At 46.1% G+C, this 21,562-nt stretch overlaps 1 protein-coding gene across 1 annotated transcript in view; it reads right to left on the bottom strand.

The window, feature by feature from the left end:
• ATP9A (ATPase phospholipid transporting 9A (putative)) overlaps positions 1-11,642 on the bottom strand; it is a 135,538-nt gene extending 123,896 nt beyond the window's left edge. The window contains exon 1 of the mRNA XM_082600340.1: positions 11,501-11,642. Within this exon, the coding sequence (XP_082456466.1) occupies positions 11,501-11,568 (68 nt within the window). The 5' untranslated portion in view covers positions 11,569-11,642. The remainder of the gene's footprint in view (positions 1-11,500) is intronic.
• Positions 11,643-21,562: the final 9,920 nt, after the last annotated feature.

Genomic DNA, 21,562 nt, shown 5'->3' with positions numbered 1-21,562 from the left:
GCATAAATTCGTACAATTTGGAAAACTATCAATTTCTACTAAAGCTAAACACAAACATCCCCAAGGGCCCAACAAAGCCACATAATACATGTCCTCAAGATAAGCTCAGGGAGGTCCACAGCAGCACCATTCATAAGACCTCAAGCTGGAAACGTCCCACTTGTCCATCAGGGAGAGATGGGATAGAGGGGTCACGGAATACAGCTGGCCCTGGAACAACATGGGTCTGAACTGCACCAGTCCACTTACTTATATGTGGATTTTTCTCAATAAATAAATTACCTGTATTTTCATTTTACAGATCTTTAAATTAACTAAGTTTGGGGAAAAGTTTGTGTTTGATTAGAGATCACAATATGTAAAATCAAAAGAACTAGGGTTTGAGTCCTTATTCTATTCAAACTGTTTGAGCTTCTGCTCTTGGGTGAGTCATTTATTAATTCCTTTGTTTTTGAGGCAAAGATAGCAAGCAGTACCAGTACTTGGATTTTTGACTGGTTGGGGGTCAACACCCCTAACCCCCACCCTCATTGTTCAAGGATCAATGACTTACTCATACTCTGACTTCATATGGTGGACAGAAGTGAACAAACTACAATAAACATGCAACACGGTCAACCCTTATGAACAAAACATGGAGCAAGAATTAACAGGCATGAGTGAGTACCTGCTACATGACTGCATTTACTTAAAGGTCAAAAACAGGCCCAGCCAATCTCTGTTAGAAGTCAGGATATAGATCAAGACGGGGGAGGAAGGAGGCAAGAGGAGGCTTCTGAGGTCAGAGCCTGTTTATCTGCTGCCAGTTACAGGAGTATGTTCACTTCATGAAAATTCATCAAGCTGTGCGTTTATGATTTGTGCACTTTCCTGTGTGTGTATATATATGTATGGATGTGTATATACGCACAGTTCTTTAAGCAGCTTATTTAGGGAAAAAAACCCTGCGAGGCGGGACAAGTGGTGTTATCTGTTTACTGCCTAGTCCTTTGATTTACCAGGACACAATTGCGTCATTCCTTGTATGAGAGCCTCTAATTGCCTTTAATCTGGAGAACAGAAAAAAGAGGGGAGAGGATGGGGGCGGGGGAGGGTCTCCAGTTTTAAATTTTCTTTGCACTTTCATGGGGACTGACTGTATAAAAGCTAAAAAGTATTCAGATTCAAATCACTTCCTTTTACAGGGTGAGTACACACATTTTAGAAATAGATGTTCTGCACTCCCCCCCCTCATTAGCATGAATGTCTCTCCTACAGAAAGAGTGAATTTAAAAAAAAAAAGGATCAATATGGAAACTAACTCTGAAAACAGATATTATGCTTCTGATGGATTTACAGTGATTGGGATAATTTGAAGTTTCCAGAATTTTCCTCTGTCACATCTTTTCTGTTCTCTGCTTCTACCAGGAACAATGGAGTACACACATATTTACCTCCAAATCACTGAAGGCTCACAAACCCCCAATTCCTCTTCCCTCAACAAAAATCACTTCCTCTAAATGGCCATTACAAAAAAACTCAAATAGGAAAGAAAGGGCATAGAGACAGGTTGCAAAATACAATTTGCTGCAGAAATTCAAAGTAAAATGAGCCTTTTAAAAAAACTGAAATGAGCTTTTAAGTTTTCTAAACCAAAACCGTTTTCAGTTTGTCACCTGTAAAGTAGGGCTGTCAGGAGGATGAAATGGGATGATCCACGTAAAACTCTTAGAAGATCACTGGACACCTCATCAGCACACAATAGGGGGTAGCAACTATTATAATTCTCATCAAATTAATCTAGCACAATCCAAGTGACAAGAACTAACAAACCAACCATCCAAAGCACAACCTGAAATGTGACCCCTGTAAACTCTTTAAGCAAAAGGAAACATCTGGGGGCCTCCCTGGTGGCGCAGTGGTTGAGAGTCCGCCTGCCGATGCAGGGGATACGGGTTCGTGCCCCGGTCTGGGAGGATCCCATATGCCGCGGAGCGGCTGGGCCCGTGAGCCATGGCCGCTGGGCCTGCGCGTCCGGAGCCTGTGCTCCGCAACAGGAGAAGCCACGGCAGTGAGAGGCCCGCATACCGCAAAAAGAAAAAAAAAAAAAAAAAAAAAAAAAAGGAAACATCTGGGGACAGCACGTCCACCTTATGGAGCATGTGTTTTAGGTTGCAGGGGGGTGGGGGGTGGCATTCAGCTCTAGTGGACATGACTGTGCAACATGGAGAACGCTTTGCTTATGGAGAACTCTTGAGACCGGACTGTCTAAAGAAAAGCACTAAAGAACTCATCATCAGTTTAAAATAAAGGTTTACCAAAAACACTGAGAGATTCCTCACCTACCAAAATAACCACACGATGCTTCCTATATTAGCCTGCTCAGGCTGCCATAAGAAAACACCACAGGCCAGGGGGCTTAAACAATGGAAATTTATATCCTTATAGCTCTGGAGTCTGGAAACTCCAAGATCAAGGTGTCAGCAGACCTGTTACCTTCTGAGGCCTCCTCCCTTGGCGTGCAGACGGCCACCTTCTCCCTGTGTCCTCATGGGCTTTCCTCTCATGCCTGGTATCTCTCTTTGTGTCCTAATCTCCTCTTCTTAGAACACCACTCAGATTAGTTAAGGGCTCACCGTAATGGCCTCGTTTTAATTTAATCATCTCTTTAAAGGCCCTGTCTCCAAATACAGTCACTTTCTAAGGTGCTGCGTTAGGACCTCGACATGTACATTTGGAGACGGACACACGTCAGCCCGTGACACTTCCCAAACGCTTTCTTCCAACAGCTCAAGACTTCCTTAGGGGCTAAATGAGAAGCTGAACTCAGAGTTAAGAACATAATCCAAACATGAATTTCTTGCCCAGCAGGTTTTTCTTTTTTCATTCTTTCTTTTTTTTTTTTTTTTTTAAAGACAGGATGAGTCACCTTAAGGACAGTAAGGGGTATGGCTTTTCATAGCGTGTGCGCATTCCACTCATCCAGGGGGTCCTAACAGCTGCCCACTCCTACTCCTCCCACCCCCGGGGGGACATGGCAATGTCTGGAGACAGTTTTGGTTGTCACAACTGGGGGGAGGGTGCCACTGGCATCTAGGGGGCAGAGGCCAGGGATGCTGCCCAACATCCTACAGTGCACAGGACAGGTTCCCAAGGCAGAGAACTGTCAAACCGAAAATATCAACAGTGCTGAGGCTGAGGATCCCTGAGGTCTAAACTGGCCAAACCCTACCTCATCTTGTGTCACAGCAGATGGCGCAGCAAAGAGAGGGAGAGCCTACCAGGCCCCGTTCCCTCCATAGGCCTCTTCTTCCTCAGGGAGGGCAGCCAGCAGGCTCTTCCCTGGCACTGGGCAAATGCCACAGAGATCTAACTGGAAGAAGGCAGTAGTCTCCAGCCCACCCAGCTTTCCAATTCACACAAGAAGCCTTTCTTTCCACGGGGCCCCTTCCAACTGTCCTCTCCCACAAACCTCTCAAACTTTAGACAATGATTAAAGCAATGTTAAGGTCCCAGATGAACTAGGTAAACTAACCATCGTTTAAAAATGTTTTTCATGGACAACCTAGCAAAATAAAAAGAATTTTTAAGTCTACAAATAACAAATGCCGAGAAGGTATGGAGAAAAAGGAACCCTCCTACGCTGTTGGTGGGAATGTAAGTTGGTGCAGCCACTATGGAAAACGGTATGGAGGTTCCTCAAAACACTAAAAACAGAACTACCATATGATCCAGCAATCCCACTCCCGGGCCATATATCCGGACAAAACCATAATTCGAAAAGATGCACACACCCCAATGTTCATAGCAGCACTATTTACAATAGCCAAGACACGGAAGCAATCTAAATGCCCATCAACAGATGAGTGGATAAAGAAGATGTGGTACGTGTACACAATGTTATTATTCAGCCATAAAAAAGAATGAAATAATGCCATTTGCAATAACATGAACAGACCTAGAGATTATCATACTAAGTGAATAAGTTAGACAGAGAAAGACAAATATCATATGACATTGCTTATATGTGGAATCTAAAACATGACCTAAATGAACTTATCCATGAAACAGAAACAGACTCACAGACATACAAGACAGACTTGTGGTTGCTCAGGGGTTGGTGGGATGGGCAAGGGATGGAGTGGGAGTTTGGGGTTAGCAGCTGCAAACTATTATATACAGAATGGATAAACAACAAGGTCCTACTGTAGAGCACAGGGAACTATATTGATATTCTGTAATAAATCATAATGGAAAAGAATATATATGTGCATAACTGACTCACTTTGCTATATAAAGCAGAAACTAACAACATTGCAAATCAACTATACTTCAATAATTTTTTTTAAAATAATTTTTAATCTATTAGCACCACCAGCTTATCCCTTTTCTTTCTCCTTTGTAACAATAACATTATATTTTTAGACCAACAGCACCATGTTATTAGCACAGGCCACCACCTCCTAAATGTCAGGCATGACGTGGGCACGTCTACAAACCTACCGAACTATTACTGACTTCATACTTTTAAATGAACTCTGTGTTTTTTACTGAAATGTATTCTAAAAGAAAACTTCCTGTCACTACTACAAAGAGAAAACAAGTATCACTTGGCACAAACAGAAGGAACTATCAACATATTTGCTAACCTTTCAGTGTTTGGCCACGAGCCACCTAAAGTGATCTCTGGCGAAGCTTCCCGCAGGCCAAGCTCTGAATACCCAAATCAATCTTTCAAAGTCACATGAATAAAAGATGCTAGCTTTAAAAACAATCAGCACCATTCTATCTCTTTAGGTAAAAGTCATCGAAAAATATGTTACAATGAATCTTTTTCTTTCTAAATTAAACCACAGCTTTAAAAACAATCAGCACCATTCTATCTCTTTAGGTAAAAGTCATCGAAAAATATGTTACAATGAATCTTTTTCTTTCTAAATTAAACCATAGCTTTAAAAACAATCAGCACCATTCTATCTCTTTAGGTAAAAGTCATCGAAAAATATGTTACAATGAATCTTTTTCTTTCTAAATTAAACCATAGCTTTAAAAACAATCAGCACCATTCTATCTCTTTAGGTAAAAGTTATCGAAAAATATGTTACAATGAGCCTTTTTCTAAATTAAACCAAAGTCCACTCACCTTTAGGAGGGAAGCTCCAGGCACTTCAGGTCTATTCCCAAAGGTGGCCATCAAGTCTGGCCAGCCCTAGTTAATGACTTTCATCACGTGCATCTGGGTAGAGATATTAAAAGAAACTTCTGTTCTGAGAAATAACAGCCCAAAGTCCAAAGACGGATCATTCGACACCCCGCCTCCTCCTTTCTACTTGTTGCATGGGTGGCCGAGGTCAAGGTCAAATGGCCACCCTGCTTCCTTAGGGACTGGCACCCAGGTGGCTCACTGGCCTTCCTCAGGGAAGCCCCGGCAAGAGTGGTGCCTGTATCCACGCTCTACCCTTCAGCATCTCCACCTGGGTTTGTAATTTCACATCTGGTGTCACTTCCTGTGCCTGGCATGGGCAGGGAGCACCTGGTCCGGGTTTGGTCAGTACAGGCGAGGGCCCACGGCAGGGATTCTGTAACAGGAAGTGGATGGCACAAGTGCAGCTGGGCTGGCAGAGGACGCATAGAACACTTCCTGATGGGCCGCTACCAACGCCTGCTCTGACTGTACTCATCCAAGGGAGCAGAGAGCTGTTAATGCAACTCTCCACTCGTCACAGAGAGGGGACGGGCTGGGGGCCATGCATTTCAGTCACCAGCACAATCCCCCGATATGCTCCCCCAACACACCCCACCCCCCAACATTAATACCTAATGTTAGGTATTAGGACTGCATACCTAATACCACGTCCACCGTGCCAACAGAAAGACACTGAAAACACACACACCCCTACATACAGCCCATCCTTCTGATGTGTGATATTTGTTTTTGCCAATTCACCTACTGCCTAAAATCCGTAACCTCAAAAATCAATGCTCACGGCATTCTCGTGGTCACTCAGACATGCTCAGAGTGGAAAAAACAATCCGAGTCACCCACACACATTCCCAGCTGAGGCTGAACGGGGCGAGGGTGTGCCTTCTCGTCTCCGCTCTCATACTGTACAAAAGGGTCCTCTTCATGGCCTGTTTAGTGCCATGTGTCCTGCATTTCTGTGCTTTTTGTTATCTATTTCACTGTTTAAAATGGTCCCAGCACTGTCAGCATTCCTAAGAGCAAGAAGCCTGTGATGTGCCTCATGGAGAAAAATACACGTGTTACATATAAGCTTCCTTCAAGGCATGAGTTGCAGTGCTGTTGGTCATGAGCTCAATGTTAATGAACCAACAACATATTTAAACACCGTTTCTTTCAACAGAAATATACCTAACACAATGTTCTCTATTGATGAGTCAACTGAAATGTTGTAACCCGAGGCTCGCAGGAACCTAACCCTATATTTCCCCCTAGGAGCTGTGGTTCACTGTTCGCTAATTCAGTGCTGGCAGGGACTTCACAGAACAGAACTATTGCAAGTAATGAGAATCAACTGTATTGCATACCTAATACTACCCTCCATGATGTCAAGAGAGACAGGCATTTTAACATCACAGATCAGAAGTGACAGCTTCAATAAAAAGTTCAGAACTTCCCACTGAATAAACACATCTGTATAAAGAACTCCCTACGCGGGCACTGTTCTTCGTCCACATCAACAGTGAATTCACATCACTGATGCACCCTCGTCCTGGCATGGCATGAGCACCTCTGCAAAGGAGCACGTGGCCTGCAGCGGCCCTGCCACTACAGATTTAGTCATTTGAGGTCTGAGAGAGCTTCTGGCAGAGTCAAGTCCTCTGTGGCCATTTTCTGGCCAGAGTTCTTACTCAACCAGACTCTCTACAAAGTTCTAGAAAGAAGAGGAGATCGTGTTACCCAGTGCAAGAGTCCGCATGAGGCTTGGTCCCTCTTCCAGGCTGTGCAAAGAACAATTTCTGACGTTCTCTGAGGGCTCATATCTACTCTGCATATATTATGCCCGACCACATGGGCTCTTACTATGTCGCCACTTTACGGAAGAGGAAACTGAGGCACAGGAGGGAAAAGACAGTGGTCTGGGACTTCCCAAGTGGCACGGTAGTTAAGAATCCACCTGCCGGACTTCCCTGGTGGTGCAGTGGTTAAGAATCCGCCTGCCAATGCAGGGGACACGGGTTCCAGCCCTGGTCCAGGAAGATCCCACACGCCGCGGAGCAACTAAGCCCGTGCACCACAACTACTGAGCCTGCGCTCTAGAGCCCGCGAGCCAGAACTCCTAAGTCCATGTGCCACAACTACTGAAGCCTGTGCTCTACAGCCTGTGCTCCGCGACAAGAGAAGCCACGGCAATGAGAAGCCCGCGCACCACAACGAAGAGTAGCCCCCGCTCGTCGCGACTAGAGAAAGCCCATGCTCAGCAACAAAGACCCAACTCAGCCAAAAAAAAAAAAAAAAAAAAGGCTCACAGTAAACAAGAGAAATAAAAGCATATGTCTATACAAAGACTTGAATGTTCTTAGCAGTGTTATTTACAATAGTCAAATACTGGAAATAATCCAAATGTCCATCTTGGTGAACAGATAAACAAAATATGGTATATCTACACAATGGAATTCTATTAAGCAATAAAAAGGAACTTTAAAGCCATTGTGCTAACAAAAAAGAAGGAGACTCACACACATGGAGAACAAAACTAGTTGTTACCGGTGGGGGGTGGGGGGTGCTAAATAGGGGCTGGGGAGCAAAAGGTACAAACTACCGGGTGTGAGATGAGCTCAAGGATGTACCGTACAACACAGGGAATATAACCAATATTTTGTAATAACTGTAAATGGAAAGTAACCTTTAAAAATTGTATAAAGAAATTAAAAATTAAAATTAAAAAAATATGCTGTGAAAAAAGGCAGATACAAAGACAACATATTTTATGATTCCATTTATATGAAATTTCCAGAAAGGGCAAACCTATGAAAACAGAAAGCAGATCAGTGACAACCTGGGATGAACTGAGAACAGGCACGAGGGAACTTTTCGGACTGATGGAAATGTTCAAAACCTGGATTGTGGGGATGGCTGCACAAACTCTATAAATCTACTTTAAAAAAATCAGTGAGTTGTACATTAACAGTAGATGTACTTTATGTGATGTAAATTATACTTGAATAAAGTTATTTATTTTAAAAAAAGCTGAAATAGACTCTGTACCTAAATAGCTCTTTCTTAACCCAGTTCATCCAAAACTTCCTAATGCCCCAAGTCCAAATACATCAAAAATCAAAGCATCCTTGTCCAATTTGGCCACAAAACTCCGAATTATTACTAAGAGAAGGCAAAGTCTCAGTTCTGCCAGAGCTACTTTCGACAATATCTATCACACCAGGGCGTCTACATACCTGGATGGAATAGTTTATGTAGTTAATCATTTCCTGGATTTGATCAGGAAGGAGCAATGAAGTCAATAATATTTCTTTACTTGCTACCATCAAAGGTCCTTCCTCTCAAAGGAGCGTTCCGGAGATCCCCCAAAGCAAACCTTACACAAAGACCTAACTATCACTATCTATCCTAGTAAAGACCCAGGATGTACTAAGCACTTAGTGTTCCAAACTTAACATGGATTAAGTCTCAAATCAATCCTAGGAGGTATACATAATTACTGTTACTCCCACTTTACAGATAAAAAAATGAGACCCAGAAAGGTAAAGTAACTTCCCCAAGTCACAAAGCTAGTGAGTGGCAAAACCCAGGCTCTCCAATCCTACGCCCACGCTCCTAACCAATCTCTTGTGTTTCACCAAGAGGAGAACTTCATTTAGCCAGAAGGAAAGCGCATGATGTCAGAAAAATGGCTTCCAGCAACGTGAGGTAAATGCCTTGTGTCCTAACAAAACCACTGTAATAGTTTTCTCAACATCAGGATGTGGTAACTTTCTCAAGAGAGAAAAGAGCTCTGGGTCTACGGGATTCCTCAGGCAAATAAATTGCATGTCTTGGCGACATATGCTGAGTGACCCCAGCATTAATTATACTGTCTCCTGGGACCTGTGGCACCTATGTTTTTGGTTTTTTAACCACAAAATCCCCCAACCATCCTACAGCTTTGAGCCATTAGGTAAAAAGAGTTGATCCACCTCCTCACACTGAGTATCCCTATGACCTCCAACAAATTATTTAGCATCACTGAATCTTAGTTTCCCTGTCTATAAAATGAGGAAACTAACTCCAAAAATTCACACAGTTGTTATGAGGATTTAAACACAGCCATTCATCTCAAGTGCCCAGCAAAGAGTCTGACCCGTCACAAATATATTTCTTATTCCTTTGTCTCCCCCCACCCCACCCCCGCCTTAAACTACAGGAAGCCTGTCCATCTCTCTGTGCTTCCAAAAGTGTTTTCCCAACACCAAGATCCGCAACTTGACAAGGCTACTCCTAAAAGTGCAGATTAAATACTAGAACATATACGCAAATACCTGGAATTCCAGATACATGATTTGAATTTGAATCCATGTCACTGCTTAGGAAATCAATTAGTTCCAAAGTGGCAAATTCTAAAGGAGGAGAGATCTTCCATGCCAATAACAAACAGAAATCTTTTTTTTCCAACTGTCAGCACCACTCCCTCTGGGCCCCTGTAACAACGGTGCATATTTCTATCACGGTAATCATCACTTTTAAATAATTATTTGCATTTTTCTCTCATGCACTGAGTCAGAGGTTCTCAACTATGCCAGCGCATTAAAATCATCAGGGGAGCTTATAGCCAGGTCCCACTCCCAGACTCTTATTTCAAAGGTCTAAAATGGGGCAGGGATGGTAAGTGTTTAAGCTGCCCCAGGTGATTCCAATGCAGGGTCAGGAGGCGCGCACCTGTGGTCAGGACTTGTTTAATTCGTATATGCACCCCAGACACCTGACACAGCCCCCCCCACACACACACACAGTAGGCATTTTATAATTGTTTTTGGCACAAATTAATAACTAGAGGAGCTTCGAGTCCACTGATCATATTAATTCATTAAAACACTTACTGAGAAAAAAAACATTTACTGAGGGTGTATGCCTGGCATAGGGCTCAAGTTAATTGTTACCGTTCTTTAGCCTTGAGTGGTCAGGGTTACAACGCGCGCGAACAGTGAAGGAAGGGGTGGAGAGCTGTCGGTCTCTGGGGTCAGAGAGCTTGAGCGCAATCTGCATTTTGCAGCATCTTCCCAGCAGTCCTCGACCTCGCTGGGCTCGCTTCCTCCACTGTATTCTATCAATGGGGCCTCCTCACCGGGAGATTTAAGGAAGACTTTAAGAAGACAGGGACAAAGACCTCACAAAATGGCAGCTGGCAGCATTCTTCATTTTTCTTAATTCGACGGACACCTGGGGAAGCCAGCCTACTTGTTCACCCTCCTCACCCCCTCCATCAAATATCTGACGCCGCAAAGAGCGGCCGCCACAGGGAAAAGGCCCAGAGAGAACAGGACGCCAAAGGGAAGGGCGGGTCCGAGAGGCCCGGCCCCGCCCAGCTGCGGTTCTCAGCCTTCACCCGTCAACAGCCTCACCTGGGCAGCCTCGGAAAATGCACATTCCCAGGTCCCACCCCCAAGAACTGACCGGCGGGTCTGGGCGGGGCCGGGGAATCTGCATTTTAACCAGCTCCCCTCAACCTTCCCCCCGCAGCTAACTGTCGCAGGCGATGCCACAGACCCTTAAAACCTCAACAGGTCATTGCCATCCTCCGAATAGGAAGACGGCAGGGCGCAAAACATCCGCCCGTCCTCTCTCCCCAAGTGAGGGAAACCCTCACCAGGCTGCCCAGGGGCCTGCCAATGCGGGAAGGCACAGCAGGTGGCAACCCCTACGTCTGCCAGGGGGCTCCTTCTCTCAAACTGTGGGGAACCGTGGAGGGTGGGGGTCTCCTGTCGACCAGCAGGAGCCCTTCTCGCCCTCCTGCGGCTACTAGTTCGGGTCCAGCCGGGGCCGGGAGGGGAAGGCGGCCATCTGGGGGTTGAGTCCCGGAGGCACTGATGGGGAACCCCCCCAGGCGGGTCTGCGGAGGAAGCCATGCCTCCCCCGACAAATAAACCGAGCATATCCGGGCTTCCGAGGACTCCACGCGCAGAGCAAGGTTTGATACTGACCGAATCGGAATTACAACGACAAAGAGTAATCAGGAAACAAAATGGTTAAGAGGCAAGGCTGATCCCAATTCCACGCGCGTGTAAACAGCGCTGGGCAGGCCCGGCTTCTCGGGGTTTCGAAAGGAAGGTGGGCATCGGTGCGAGGCAGCCGGGCACTTGGGCCCAAAAGGGACGCGATCGCGCCGGGGGCCCGGGCGGGGGCTTGAGCTGAGCCGAATTCCCTCCTCCCCGCCCGCCCGCCTCCCAGGCCCGGCCACCGGCTCATGGCGCCGGCCAACCTGTCAGGCCCGGCCCGCCCTGCCCGAGCGCCAGGCTCCGGCCGCGCGCGGACAAAGGAAGGCGGCCAGCCCCGGGTCCCGCTCACCCGCCGCGGGGCCTGCTGTCCATCCGCTTCTTCTGGCGCACCGGCTGCAGAGGGATGTTGTCCGTCATGTCGCTCGCGCCGCCCGCCTTGGCCGCCGTGCCCCCCGCGCCGCCTGGGCCGCCGCCCGGTCCGGCCTCCGCGCCACCGCCCGCCGGCGCCGCGCCGCCCCGGGGGAGGAGGCGGCGGCAGCGGGCGGGCCGGGCCCGCAGCGAGGGGGCGAGCTCGCGAGCGCCAGGCCACGCGCGGAGCCGCCCGCGCGGCCCGACCGACGGACACGGGCGCACCATGGGCCCGAGCTACGCGCCGCGCCCGCTCGCCCCGCACCGCGCCTGCCACGGGGGCGGCCGGCTGTGTCCGCGCCGCCGCCGCCGCAGTGTCCCCGCCCCCGGCCCGCGCCGCGCGCCCCCCACGCGCGCCCACCCGGCCACGCGCCCCCCGCCCACGCCCCGCCGTGCGCGCGCGCGCCCGATCCCCGCCCCCAGCCGACACCACTTTCACGCGCACACACTGCCACGCTCCCTCGGCCTCCATCCTCTCACGTGCTCACCCTTGCACGTTCACACGCGACCCGCACACACACACACGCACACTCACTCTCAACTGCTTACTCCGCACCAGCATCCGACCTTCACAATCACACACGTACACCTGCACGCACACACCCTGCTACACTCACGCCCATGAGTCACCTTCGTCCGCCCTGGATCTCAGGCCTCACACACGTGTGCCCCCAGGAATCAGTCACACCGGGGCCCACACTCTGCCTCACTCCGCTTTCCGGACTCCCTCACCCACCATCCTTCACCATCCCCTACCCTCACTCTCCCACCTGGACCCCTGAGATTCACAAGCACAGCATGCACTTACGCACCTGCACACCCTCGTTCTCACACACACTCCTTCACCTACCTCTGGGGCTGACACACGTACCGTCTCAGTCACCCAGACCAACGTCTGCACCTACAGCCTCTCCTACAGTGTCCGGGATCCACTAACTGTCCAAGGACTCGATGAAATTTTAAGAACAGAAAGAAGATGAATAGTGGTGAAGGAAGGAGGGAGAGAAGTTAAAAGTCCGTATGTAATGAAAGAGCCTCAAAATGTGACACCGTGTAAACTAACCTACTGCAACTAAAGGAAATCTTGAAGTAGCTACATCTAGTACATTTCATGCGGGATGCGGGTGCTTTTTGTTTGCGATGAACAAGGGCAAAGCCACCAAGGTCTGTGTCTGGGGCCTTGGGCGAAGTGGATCCCAAACCAAGAAGTGTGACTTATCTCATGTTCCGATGAAGTTCCTCAAGAAAAGCATGTCATTAGACGTTGCTGCATGGCACCTTTGAAGGGAACACAGCATTCTTTGGCTAACTGACTCCGTCTGCTTTGCATCCTGTACCTAGGGCAGTGCTAGGTGCACAGCATGATACACAGTCAACTCGCAGTAAAGGCTCATTGAGTGGAGGAAATGTAAACATGCTGACCCACCAATTATGACATCAGAGGAGGCCCCACCCCCTCCCACCTGCTCCCTTAAGGTCCCCTCTCAAACCCCACCCACCTCAGACCCCTTTCTCCACTCCACTACCACACAAGGTCACAGACAAGACCGAAGAGATTCTGGCCCTTTAATCCAAGTTCCCCCACACAGCTGGTGTTCAGTAAATGTGAGCTCTTGTTTTAATCAAGCACCTAAAACACACGTGGAGTCCCACATTTAATCCTCCCAGCCCTGCCAGCTGAGTCTAAATGGTCACACCCATTTCACAGGTGAGGAAACAGAAACTCAAGGGTGGCCTGCACGAAGCAACGTGATTAGGAAGGAACTCAGCTGGGCTCCCAGGCCCGGTCTTTCCTGATCCAGAAGGCAGGAAAAATGCCCTCCAGTGACCAATGGATTCAGTTATCATGACATTTCCAGGTACCTATTAATCCTGATTCCAAATATCTTCCAGCTCCCTCTGATCCTTGTGGAGCCCACCTGTGGCCACCCTTGTCAGGCTGTGCCCTCATTGTCTAGAATATGCAGTAATAATAGTGGCTCCCTCATCTGAGATCCTGTATCCCTTCCACCATCTCCCAACTGTAGAACCAGAGGCAACTTACAAACTGCTGAGGCTCAGTTTCCTCATCTGTAAAATGGGGATGGTACCAGCCTCAGAGGATTGTTGGAAGGGTTAAATGAGCCAATCATGTACATAAAGCAATTCGAAGAGTGCATACACAGAGGGAGAAGGTGGGCAGTTCAGGATTGTTGGAAGAATTCAGGGCAATAATAGGAACATGAAAAGCACTTAGTGCAGAGCATGCCACAAGGTCAATTCTCATCAAGGTTAGCTATTACAATTTCTTGTCCTCCTCCTACAATGAATATTATTATTTTTTTCCCAATTAAAGAAAGAACACCACAGTGTTATCAAATGGTGGTCTCTGGACAAAAAGATTCTAGGTAGATTCTTGAAATATAATTCAGTCACTAGATTATTTTTTGTAGTAGTTAGTACAGAGAGCTCCATATCCCATCCCATACCTACCTTACCTCATATCCACCCCCACCCCAAACCCAGCAGTCTCCCTTATTAACATTTCGCATTACTGTGGTACATCCAAGTGGATCTTAAAATTTTCCTTCTTTATGTTTTGTCTATACTTTCTGCTTTTTCTCTAGTGAACAGGTATCACTTTTACAATGTCTTTCTTTAAGTAAATACATTTTTAAAAGACCAAAGAGCCCCCTCAGTCTCCAAAGGTAATAACATTTTCATATGAAAAGAGGCCATTTTTATTGCCTTTGCATTTTCCAAATTTCTTTCAGTGCACTTTTATAATCAATACAGAAGACATTTTAAAAGACTCCCTTCCAGCAAGGCAATCCCTCAGGAAAGGAGGCACTTAAAGGCTTTTATCTGTTCTTGAGAGAGATCCAGATGCTTGCGTGAGATAGCGGAGAGCCTGTGGGGAGAGCCGCAGAGCTGGGGCGGTGATGGGATGACGATGGGAGGAGGGGCACAGCATCCCTCTTCCGGGCCCAGCCCTGCCTTCTTCTCCCTGTGGTCCTAGGAATGGTCACCTCAGGGTCCTGCTTTCTGAGGAGCTGCCCCTTTTGTGGTGTTTGACAGCCATCTCCATCCAAGAGGCCCCGGGTACAAGAAGCCACTGACGCCTAGAAATCTGGAGCAGAAAGATCTTTGACAGATGAACCAACCTAGTCTAGCCTCTTCTTTCCAGAAATCAGAGAGACTGAGGGCCACAGAGGTCACCCAACCTCACCAACACATGTTGGGCCCAGACCATAATCTATCTTGAGACTCAGTCCAGCCCACGCTGAACCCTCATTTTCACAGATCCCCAAGCTGGCTGCAGCTGTTTACAGAGTGTTGGTGGTAAGAAGACAAGAAGTCAAGGGCACTAATGGGTGAAACGGAGTCAGGGTAAACAGGAACAATGACTTAAAATGTTTTGGGTAAACTCAGGCTGGGGAAGGAAGAAGTTCTTTTGGTGCCTAGAATCTTCTCTCTGAATGAATTCTCTCTCAATGAATGCATTCATTAGGTAGTCCCTAAAACAGTTTCTCAGCCTCAGCACTACTGACATCAGGGCTGAATATTTTACTGTGAGAGGCTGTCCTGTGCATTGCAAGATGTTTAGCAGCATCCCTCATCTCTATCCACTACATGCCAGTAGCAGCTCACCCCCTTCTCCCTGGTTGTGACCTCCACTGATGTCTTCAGACACCGCAAAATGTCCCTGGAGGGCAAAACTGTCCCGAGTTGAGACCCACTGGGCTAGAGTGTGATGTTAAATCATTTCTAAATCTCTAGTAAAACTGCGTCTCTAACACTAATCTTATCTTCCCACTCCCCCTTTTTGGGGAAAGAACTTTGTAAGTGCTTTCCACAAGCACCTATATCTAGCTAGGATTTAATAACATTACTTTGTTTGTATGGTACTGTTTTTACCTCCAAAAAGACACAGGAAGTTTAGGGAAAACACCACTGAACAATTCATTCAAGTCATCTTCACCAAGGACCTACAATATTCCAGGCCCTGGGGATACAGTTAACGAGACACACAATCCCTGCTGCCTAGGGCTGGGGGCTCTGCTGGCTACTAGAGGTAAGACTGGTCATCTTCAGCAAGATGACCAGATGACCTGTCTGGCACCCTCTTCCGGGTCACCTGTGTCTTTCCTTGTCTTTGAGCTCTTTTACAACTCTCTAACTTGCAGAAAACCCAATAGCAACACAAATGATTCTTCTCCATAGAAATGCAAATGAATTTTGTCCAATGGAATGCAGTTGATTCTAGCCCTGTGGATACTGACCATGTTTTGCCTCTTTATGTAAATTCACTTCAACTTTCCTGCCTGCCTGAAATTGGGGAGTTCTTTCAATTCTCCTTTCAATCAGTTGTAAAACTGTTGATACAGTCTTAGACACGTTCATTTTACATTTGTAGGAGTCCTGATTTCCCCCTTCTAAAATGTTATACTTCAACAGGATAGACAGAAAATAAATAAGCAAACATTTCAGAGAGTGCAAAATGCCATGTGGATAACAGAACAGGGCAATGTGAAAGAGATATTGTGCTTTTGTTTATCATTCTTACTTGATAAAAAGTTGGCAACCCTAAGCAATTCCCTTCTATTCCAGGTATATCTACAGCACTTACCACCAGAGAAGGTCATTTGTTTCACTGTTTTTAATTTAAGGACCCACAATTATCCCTTCAGGATAAAATAAACCTTCGTATACTTTGTTCCACACCTTGTCTTTAGAACACTGGCATTTCTTTCAACTTACTTCTTTCCTTAAAACAATAGATTGTTTACAAAGGGTTGGAGAGTGCAAAATGACAGGGGAGGGGAAGAGAGGGGAAGAAATACAAGTCATTTGGGATGTTCATTCTTCTCCCAGAAAGGTCACTTTCAAATATTTAGACTTTGAAGTGCAGAGCTTGATGCTTCTTTTAAACACATTTGCGAGGTCTTACCTTAATACCGCGATTGCAACGTCCACTTTCGAGAGGTAAGTGTACTTATCCTCATTTTGGCCTAGCTTAGCTAATTCTCCATTTTCCTTTTATTTGGAAATAGTTGGATTTAAAAAAAAAAAAAAAGAAATAGTTGGAATTAGTCACAGAAAAGTGATAAGGAAGGACCTGGGGTTTTTTGGTGTTTTGTTTTTTTAGGCAAAAGTCTTGAATTTCCATGGATGCCAAGAGCAATAAACCCCTCAACCAAAAGCAGTTGCTTCTTTGAGCACATTACGAGACTTTAATAACTTTGAAAGTTAACTCATTTTCTTTGAAGAGAAATGAGCATTCCTTATTTAAGTAGTTAATGATTTTGTTTGGAAACAAGAAAACAAAACTGGGGGAATAGCTAGGCCTGAGAATAATTACTCCACAAGAAGTATATGCTTTCTCCTCTGGAAAAAGTGCCCCTTTAAATGATTTACATGGTTACAGAATCCATAAAATCAGTGGTGCCAAGGAGAGAAGAAAGTAAAGGTATGAATTAGCTGCTGTGGTGTTTAGGTCTCAGTCAAGACAAGGTCGGAGTCGCAAGGTTAGCCAAATATAGCTCTTTGATGGATTCAACATAGGCTCCCAATACCAAGAAAGGGCCTAGAACCAGCAAGGTTCTGCCATTTTGTAACTTCCAACCACAGGCATCCAAGTGTCCTGGGGTAATTTGTCAAAGGCGGTGGTGGAGAGGGGGTAAAATGTACAGGTAGGAACCAATGAAATTGTAACTACTGCTGAAATACCATTGCTCATGTATCTATATTTGAAGAAGACACGCAGAAAACCCACCTTAGAAATTACCCCACCAGCCTACTTTTTTTTCACATTTCATTAATCAGAGAATGATGACGTATGTCATTTCATGCATGTCCCATGTGTTATGAGCTGCAAAGAACCACATCACCTTGAAGGTAAAGGAGCTGCCCACCGCCTGGGGGCTTCTGACCCACGTGACTTCCTTCCTCAGTCCCAAGAGATTGAACCAGGAGACTCCGCCTGATCCAGAGTTGGGACAAATCATACCCAACTAAGTAGGATAGTGTTGATTTTCTGAACTAAATGGGAAACAGTGATGGCTAACTATTTTACACTTATTATTATATCTCAGATTAGATGAGCATAAAAATGCATCACCTCGCCATTGTCTTATGAATCAAATATCATCCCCATTTTGCAGACAAGATATCCAAGGTTCCATGTTATCTTGTCTTAGGGCAGGCACCCCGCCAGAGTGTTGAGCTGGGACTTCTTGCCCAAGTGAAGAGCCAGTGTTCTCATGATGAACCCTCCTTTTCCCCAGATTTGAAATGTACCTGTTTCATCTAACTCCTGGCTAATTTTGCTTCTGGACTTTCTATGTATCCTGACATGTAAGTTTCCTGTTTGGGCTCAGGGATCTGCTGAGTTGTAAACAACAGGCGTTACTTTTGAAACTCTATTGAAGGGCTTCCTGTAAATGTGCAGATTTTCAACACCTTCCCTGATGTTAGGGTTTAGCTAAACTGTCACCTGACTCAGTGGCTCTTGGCAAGTTCTGCCGCCATAAAGGTGCAAGTTTTCCACCTGGAGGTGGGCCTCTCCCAAGCTTTCTCCAGGCCCTCTGCAAATGCATGTTCCTCATGCAAAGCAACAAATCCTTTCCCAGAACACTTGTCTTTAAGCAGGTTCTGGGCGTGCCAACTGAAAGCGGAGGGCCAGCAGGAAAGGTGGAAGTTCTTTTTTTTCAGCTTTACTGAGATATAACTGACAAATAACGGGAAGTTTATTCTTAAAGTCAGAAGGCTTTTGGGACTCCCTCAAATCATCCATCAAGTATCAAAAACTGTTGTGAATACACAGAACCCATAGAAGACACAACGCAGCCAGGTCTCAAGTTAAAAGAATACGTTCTATGGCAGCTGTACTGCTCACAACCTATTCTTCTGGCTTCAAAGATTAAGGCTGAGAAAACAGCCACACACACACACACACACACACACACACACGCTTATGAAAACAACTGCAAACACACGTGGAAACATTCATCATCTTTGTCCTAGCAATCCTTCAAGGAGGAATTCACCCTGGAGTCAAGTGCAAGAAAAATTAGACCACAAAGATGATCAAAATCAAAGTCTGAAGGAAACATGAATACTGTCTAGCAATAGCTGATTAAACATTTTTGTATTATTGCAGATATTTAAAAAGGATTAGCCAGAAATGTGCTTTACCTTGGAAAGACGTCTCTAATATGTGAGAAGAGGAAACATATTTTTCACTTAAGTAAAATAATTCTCATACATTCGAATCTAGAAAGACATACAACTTAGCTGTAGGGTGGTATCAAGTGTGAGAAAGGATGAAAATTCTAAATACTTGGGACTAGGGCATATTAGTTTAGATCAGCGGTCCCCAACCTTTTTGGCACCAGGGACTGGTTTGGGGGAAGACAGTTTTTCCACAGACAGGGGTGGGGGAAGGGTCGGGCGGCAACGCAAGCTACGGGCAACGGCCGATGAAGCTTCGCTTGCTCGCCTGTCACTCACCTCCTGCCGTGTGGCCCGGTTCCTAACAGGCCGTGGATTGGTACCAGTCCACTGCTCAGGGATGGGGACCCCTGGTTTAGATCCTTCCATGTCAATTATCTAAATGATTGGGTTTACCTTGCTCTCAAGAGTGGCTGCTTTACCCTAAATTTAGATGAGTTGAGGTCAAAGAACATCAAACCTCGGGGAGGAGGGCATCCACCTGCAAAGGAAGTTGACACGCAGAGCTCACAACAGGTCAAAGGCGATACGGACACAACTCCTAGACTTTCCCTGGATGTCAAAAGACTCCTTTTTCCAGGATGCTGCGGTACCCACATCCATTACATCATGAGCCTGATGCTGCTGTGTCTTGCAAAGACACAACACAGCACAAGAGGGTACTGTGCCAGGAGGACATTACCATGGTCCTGCCCTTGCGTCTCTCTCAAGGAGCATTTTTCCCACCACCCTCTCTAACATTCTTCCCTTGGAATTAAATCCCACCTCCTATGTGATTCTCAGCCCATCCCCTTCTAAGCAGCCAGCCTGTAAGTATGAGATGATTAAAATACTGTCTCTCTGGGAATTCCATGGCGGTCCAGTGGTTAGGGCTCTGCACTCCACTGCAGGGGGCACAGGTTCGATCTCTGGTCAGGGAACTAAGATCCCGCATGCAGTGTGGCATGGCCAAAAAAAACAAAAACAAAAAACCAGAACCTGTCTCTCTGCCCAGTGACGTGTAACCAGGTATGGATGGGTTGAGGTGTGGGATCGTCTAGGGCCTGATAAATTTTCCACAGTTACAAGCGAACACAAGCAAAGTTCTCTAGAAGGAGAGGACTCTAATCAAATGCCTTAAAAAAGAAAGATACCAACCAGCAAGTAGTTAGTTGTGTGTGCTTGAGTAGTGGGTCAGGCACAGATGTAACCAGATGTGCAGCTTCAATTTCAGGACCTAGAGGGTCCCAAGGGAGCTGGAAATGATTGTCAATTAAGGATTCTCAGGGTTTTTTTTTTTTTTTTTTTTTTTCCGTACGCGGGCCTCTCACTGTTGTGGCCTCTCCCGTTGCGGAGCACAGGCTCCGGATGCGCAGGCTCAGCGGCCATGGCTCACGGGCCCAGCCGCTCCGCGGCATATGGGATCCTCCCAGACCGGGGCACGAACCCGTATCCCCTGCATCGGCAGGCGGACTCTCAACCACTGCGCCACCAGGGAGGCCCTCAGGGGTTTTTTTTTAAACAATTTTTTGGCTGCGCTGCACAGCATGTGGGATCTTAGTTCCCCCACCAGGGATCGAACCCTCATCCCCTGCATTTAAGGCGTGGAGTCTTAACCACTGGACCACCAGGAAAGTCCAGGATTCTCAAGTTTAGAGCAGAAACTACCAGAAAAACTTACATACACGCCTGGTGGTGAAAAAAAGAACCATCCAAAATTTATTCTCCAACAGACAGACAGCATCAGCAGGTAAAAACTACAGGGGTTTCTCCGTAGATCATACATTCACAAGGCATTATTAGCTTAACAAGTGAGAAAGCCTCTGGTGTATTTTCTGTAACAATATCCACTTCACAGTGTAAACAGGTACTATTATGTGTTCACTTACAATTCCAGAAGGAAAGGCACAACTTGGCAAAACAAAAAAAAAATTTTTTTTTGGATCCTAAAGTCAGGTGCAATTACCGAGAGACAGACTTGAGAACAGCCGCAATCCACTTTTCCACATAGAGGGGCAAAGACTTCACCCAGAAATGTGGGTCTTTCTTTCTCCTTCCTTGTTAAATCCTCGAGAGTAACGAACGCTTCATCGTCTGCTTAATATCACATACACAAAAGGGGGATTAAGAAAAAAAGAATCACAACAGGTTGAACATCCAGCTGCTCCCACCAATACATCAACTCTTAGGTTTACGACAGGGCCTAGGAACACTTCAGCGGTCATCAAATAAGAAAATAGAGACTATAGCTACAAAAATAACACATGAATGAGGTAGATAAATTAAAGCTTTCACATCCAGGACTTGCCTGTTCCAACTTGGTAGCCTTCATGCAATACTCAGAAAAAAAAACAAATCTTCATAATTACTTGGCAGAAGTCACAATCAAGGAACTTCTGGTACAAATTAGTATAAGAAGTTATTAGTATATAATAAGACACGCCCTTCCGGTGAGTTTGTTTCTTCAAGAACGGACACCCAGCTCTTCAGAGTAGGCACCGGTGGACTAAATTAAGTCACCTGAGACTCCCTGCTCAGGTGCTCACCTCTCCTGGTTTTAGGAAGAAGGGCATCTGGAAAGCATAGGGAGGACACCTTGGCACTCTTGGGGCTCCAACTGAACTGTATTTAAATAAGCAGCAACACACACACCGACTTTCTAAGGACTAAAATCTGTCCACTTGAGGGCATTCTACTTAAGGTTCCAAGGTTGAAAAAAAATTTGGAATTCTACAACCTTGGTTTAAAAAAAAAAAGTACATTCAAAAAAGAAAAGAAAAATGGGTGTAGGGTTGGGAGAATACCAAACAGG

The sequence above is a fragment of the Mesoplodon mirus genome (assembly GCF_964341445.2).
Source record: "Mesoplodon mirus genome assembly, chromosome: 15".
Classification (NCBI taxonomy): Eukaryota; Metazoa; Chordata; class Mammalia; order Artiodactyla; family Ziphiidae; genus Mesoplodon; species Mesoplodon mirus.
Note: the sequence above shows the minus strand (reverse complement) of the source record. Positions and strands in the feature narration are given on the sequence as shown.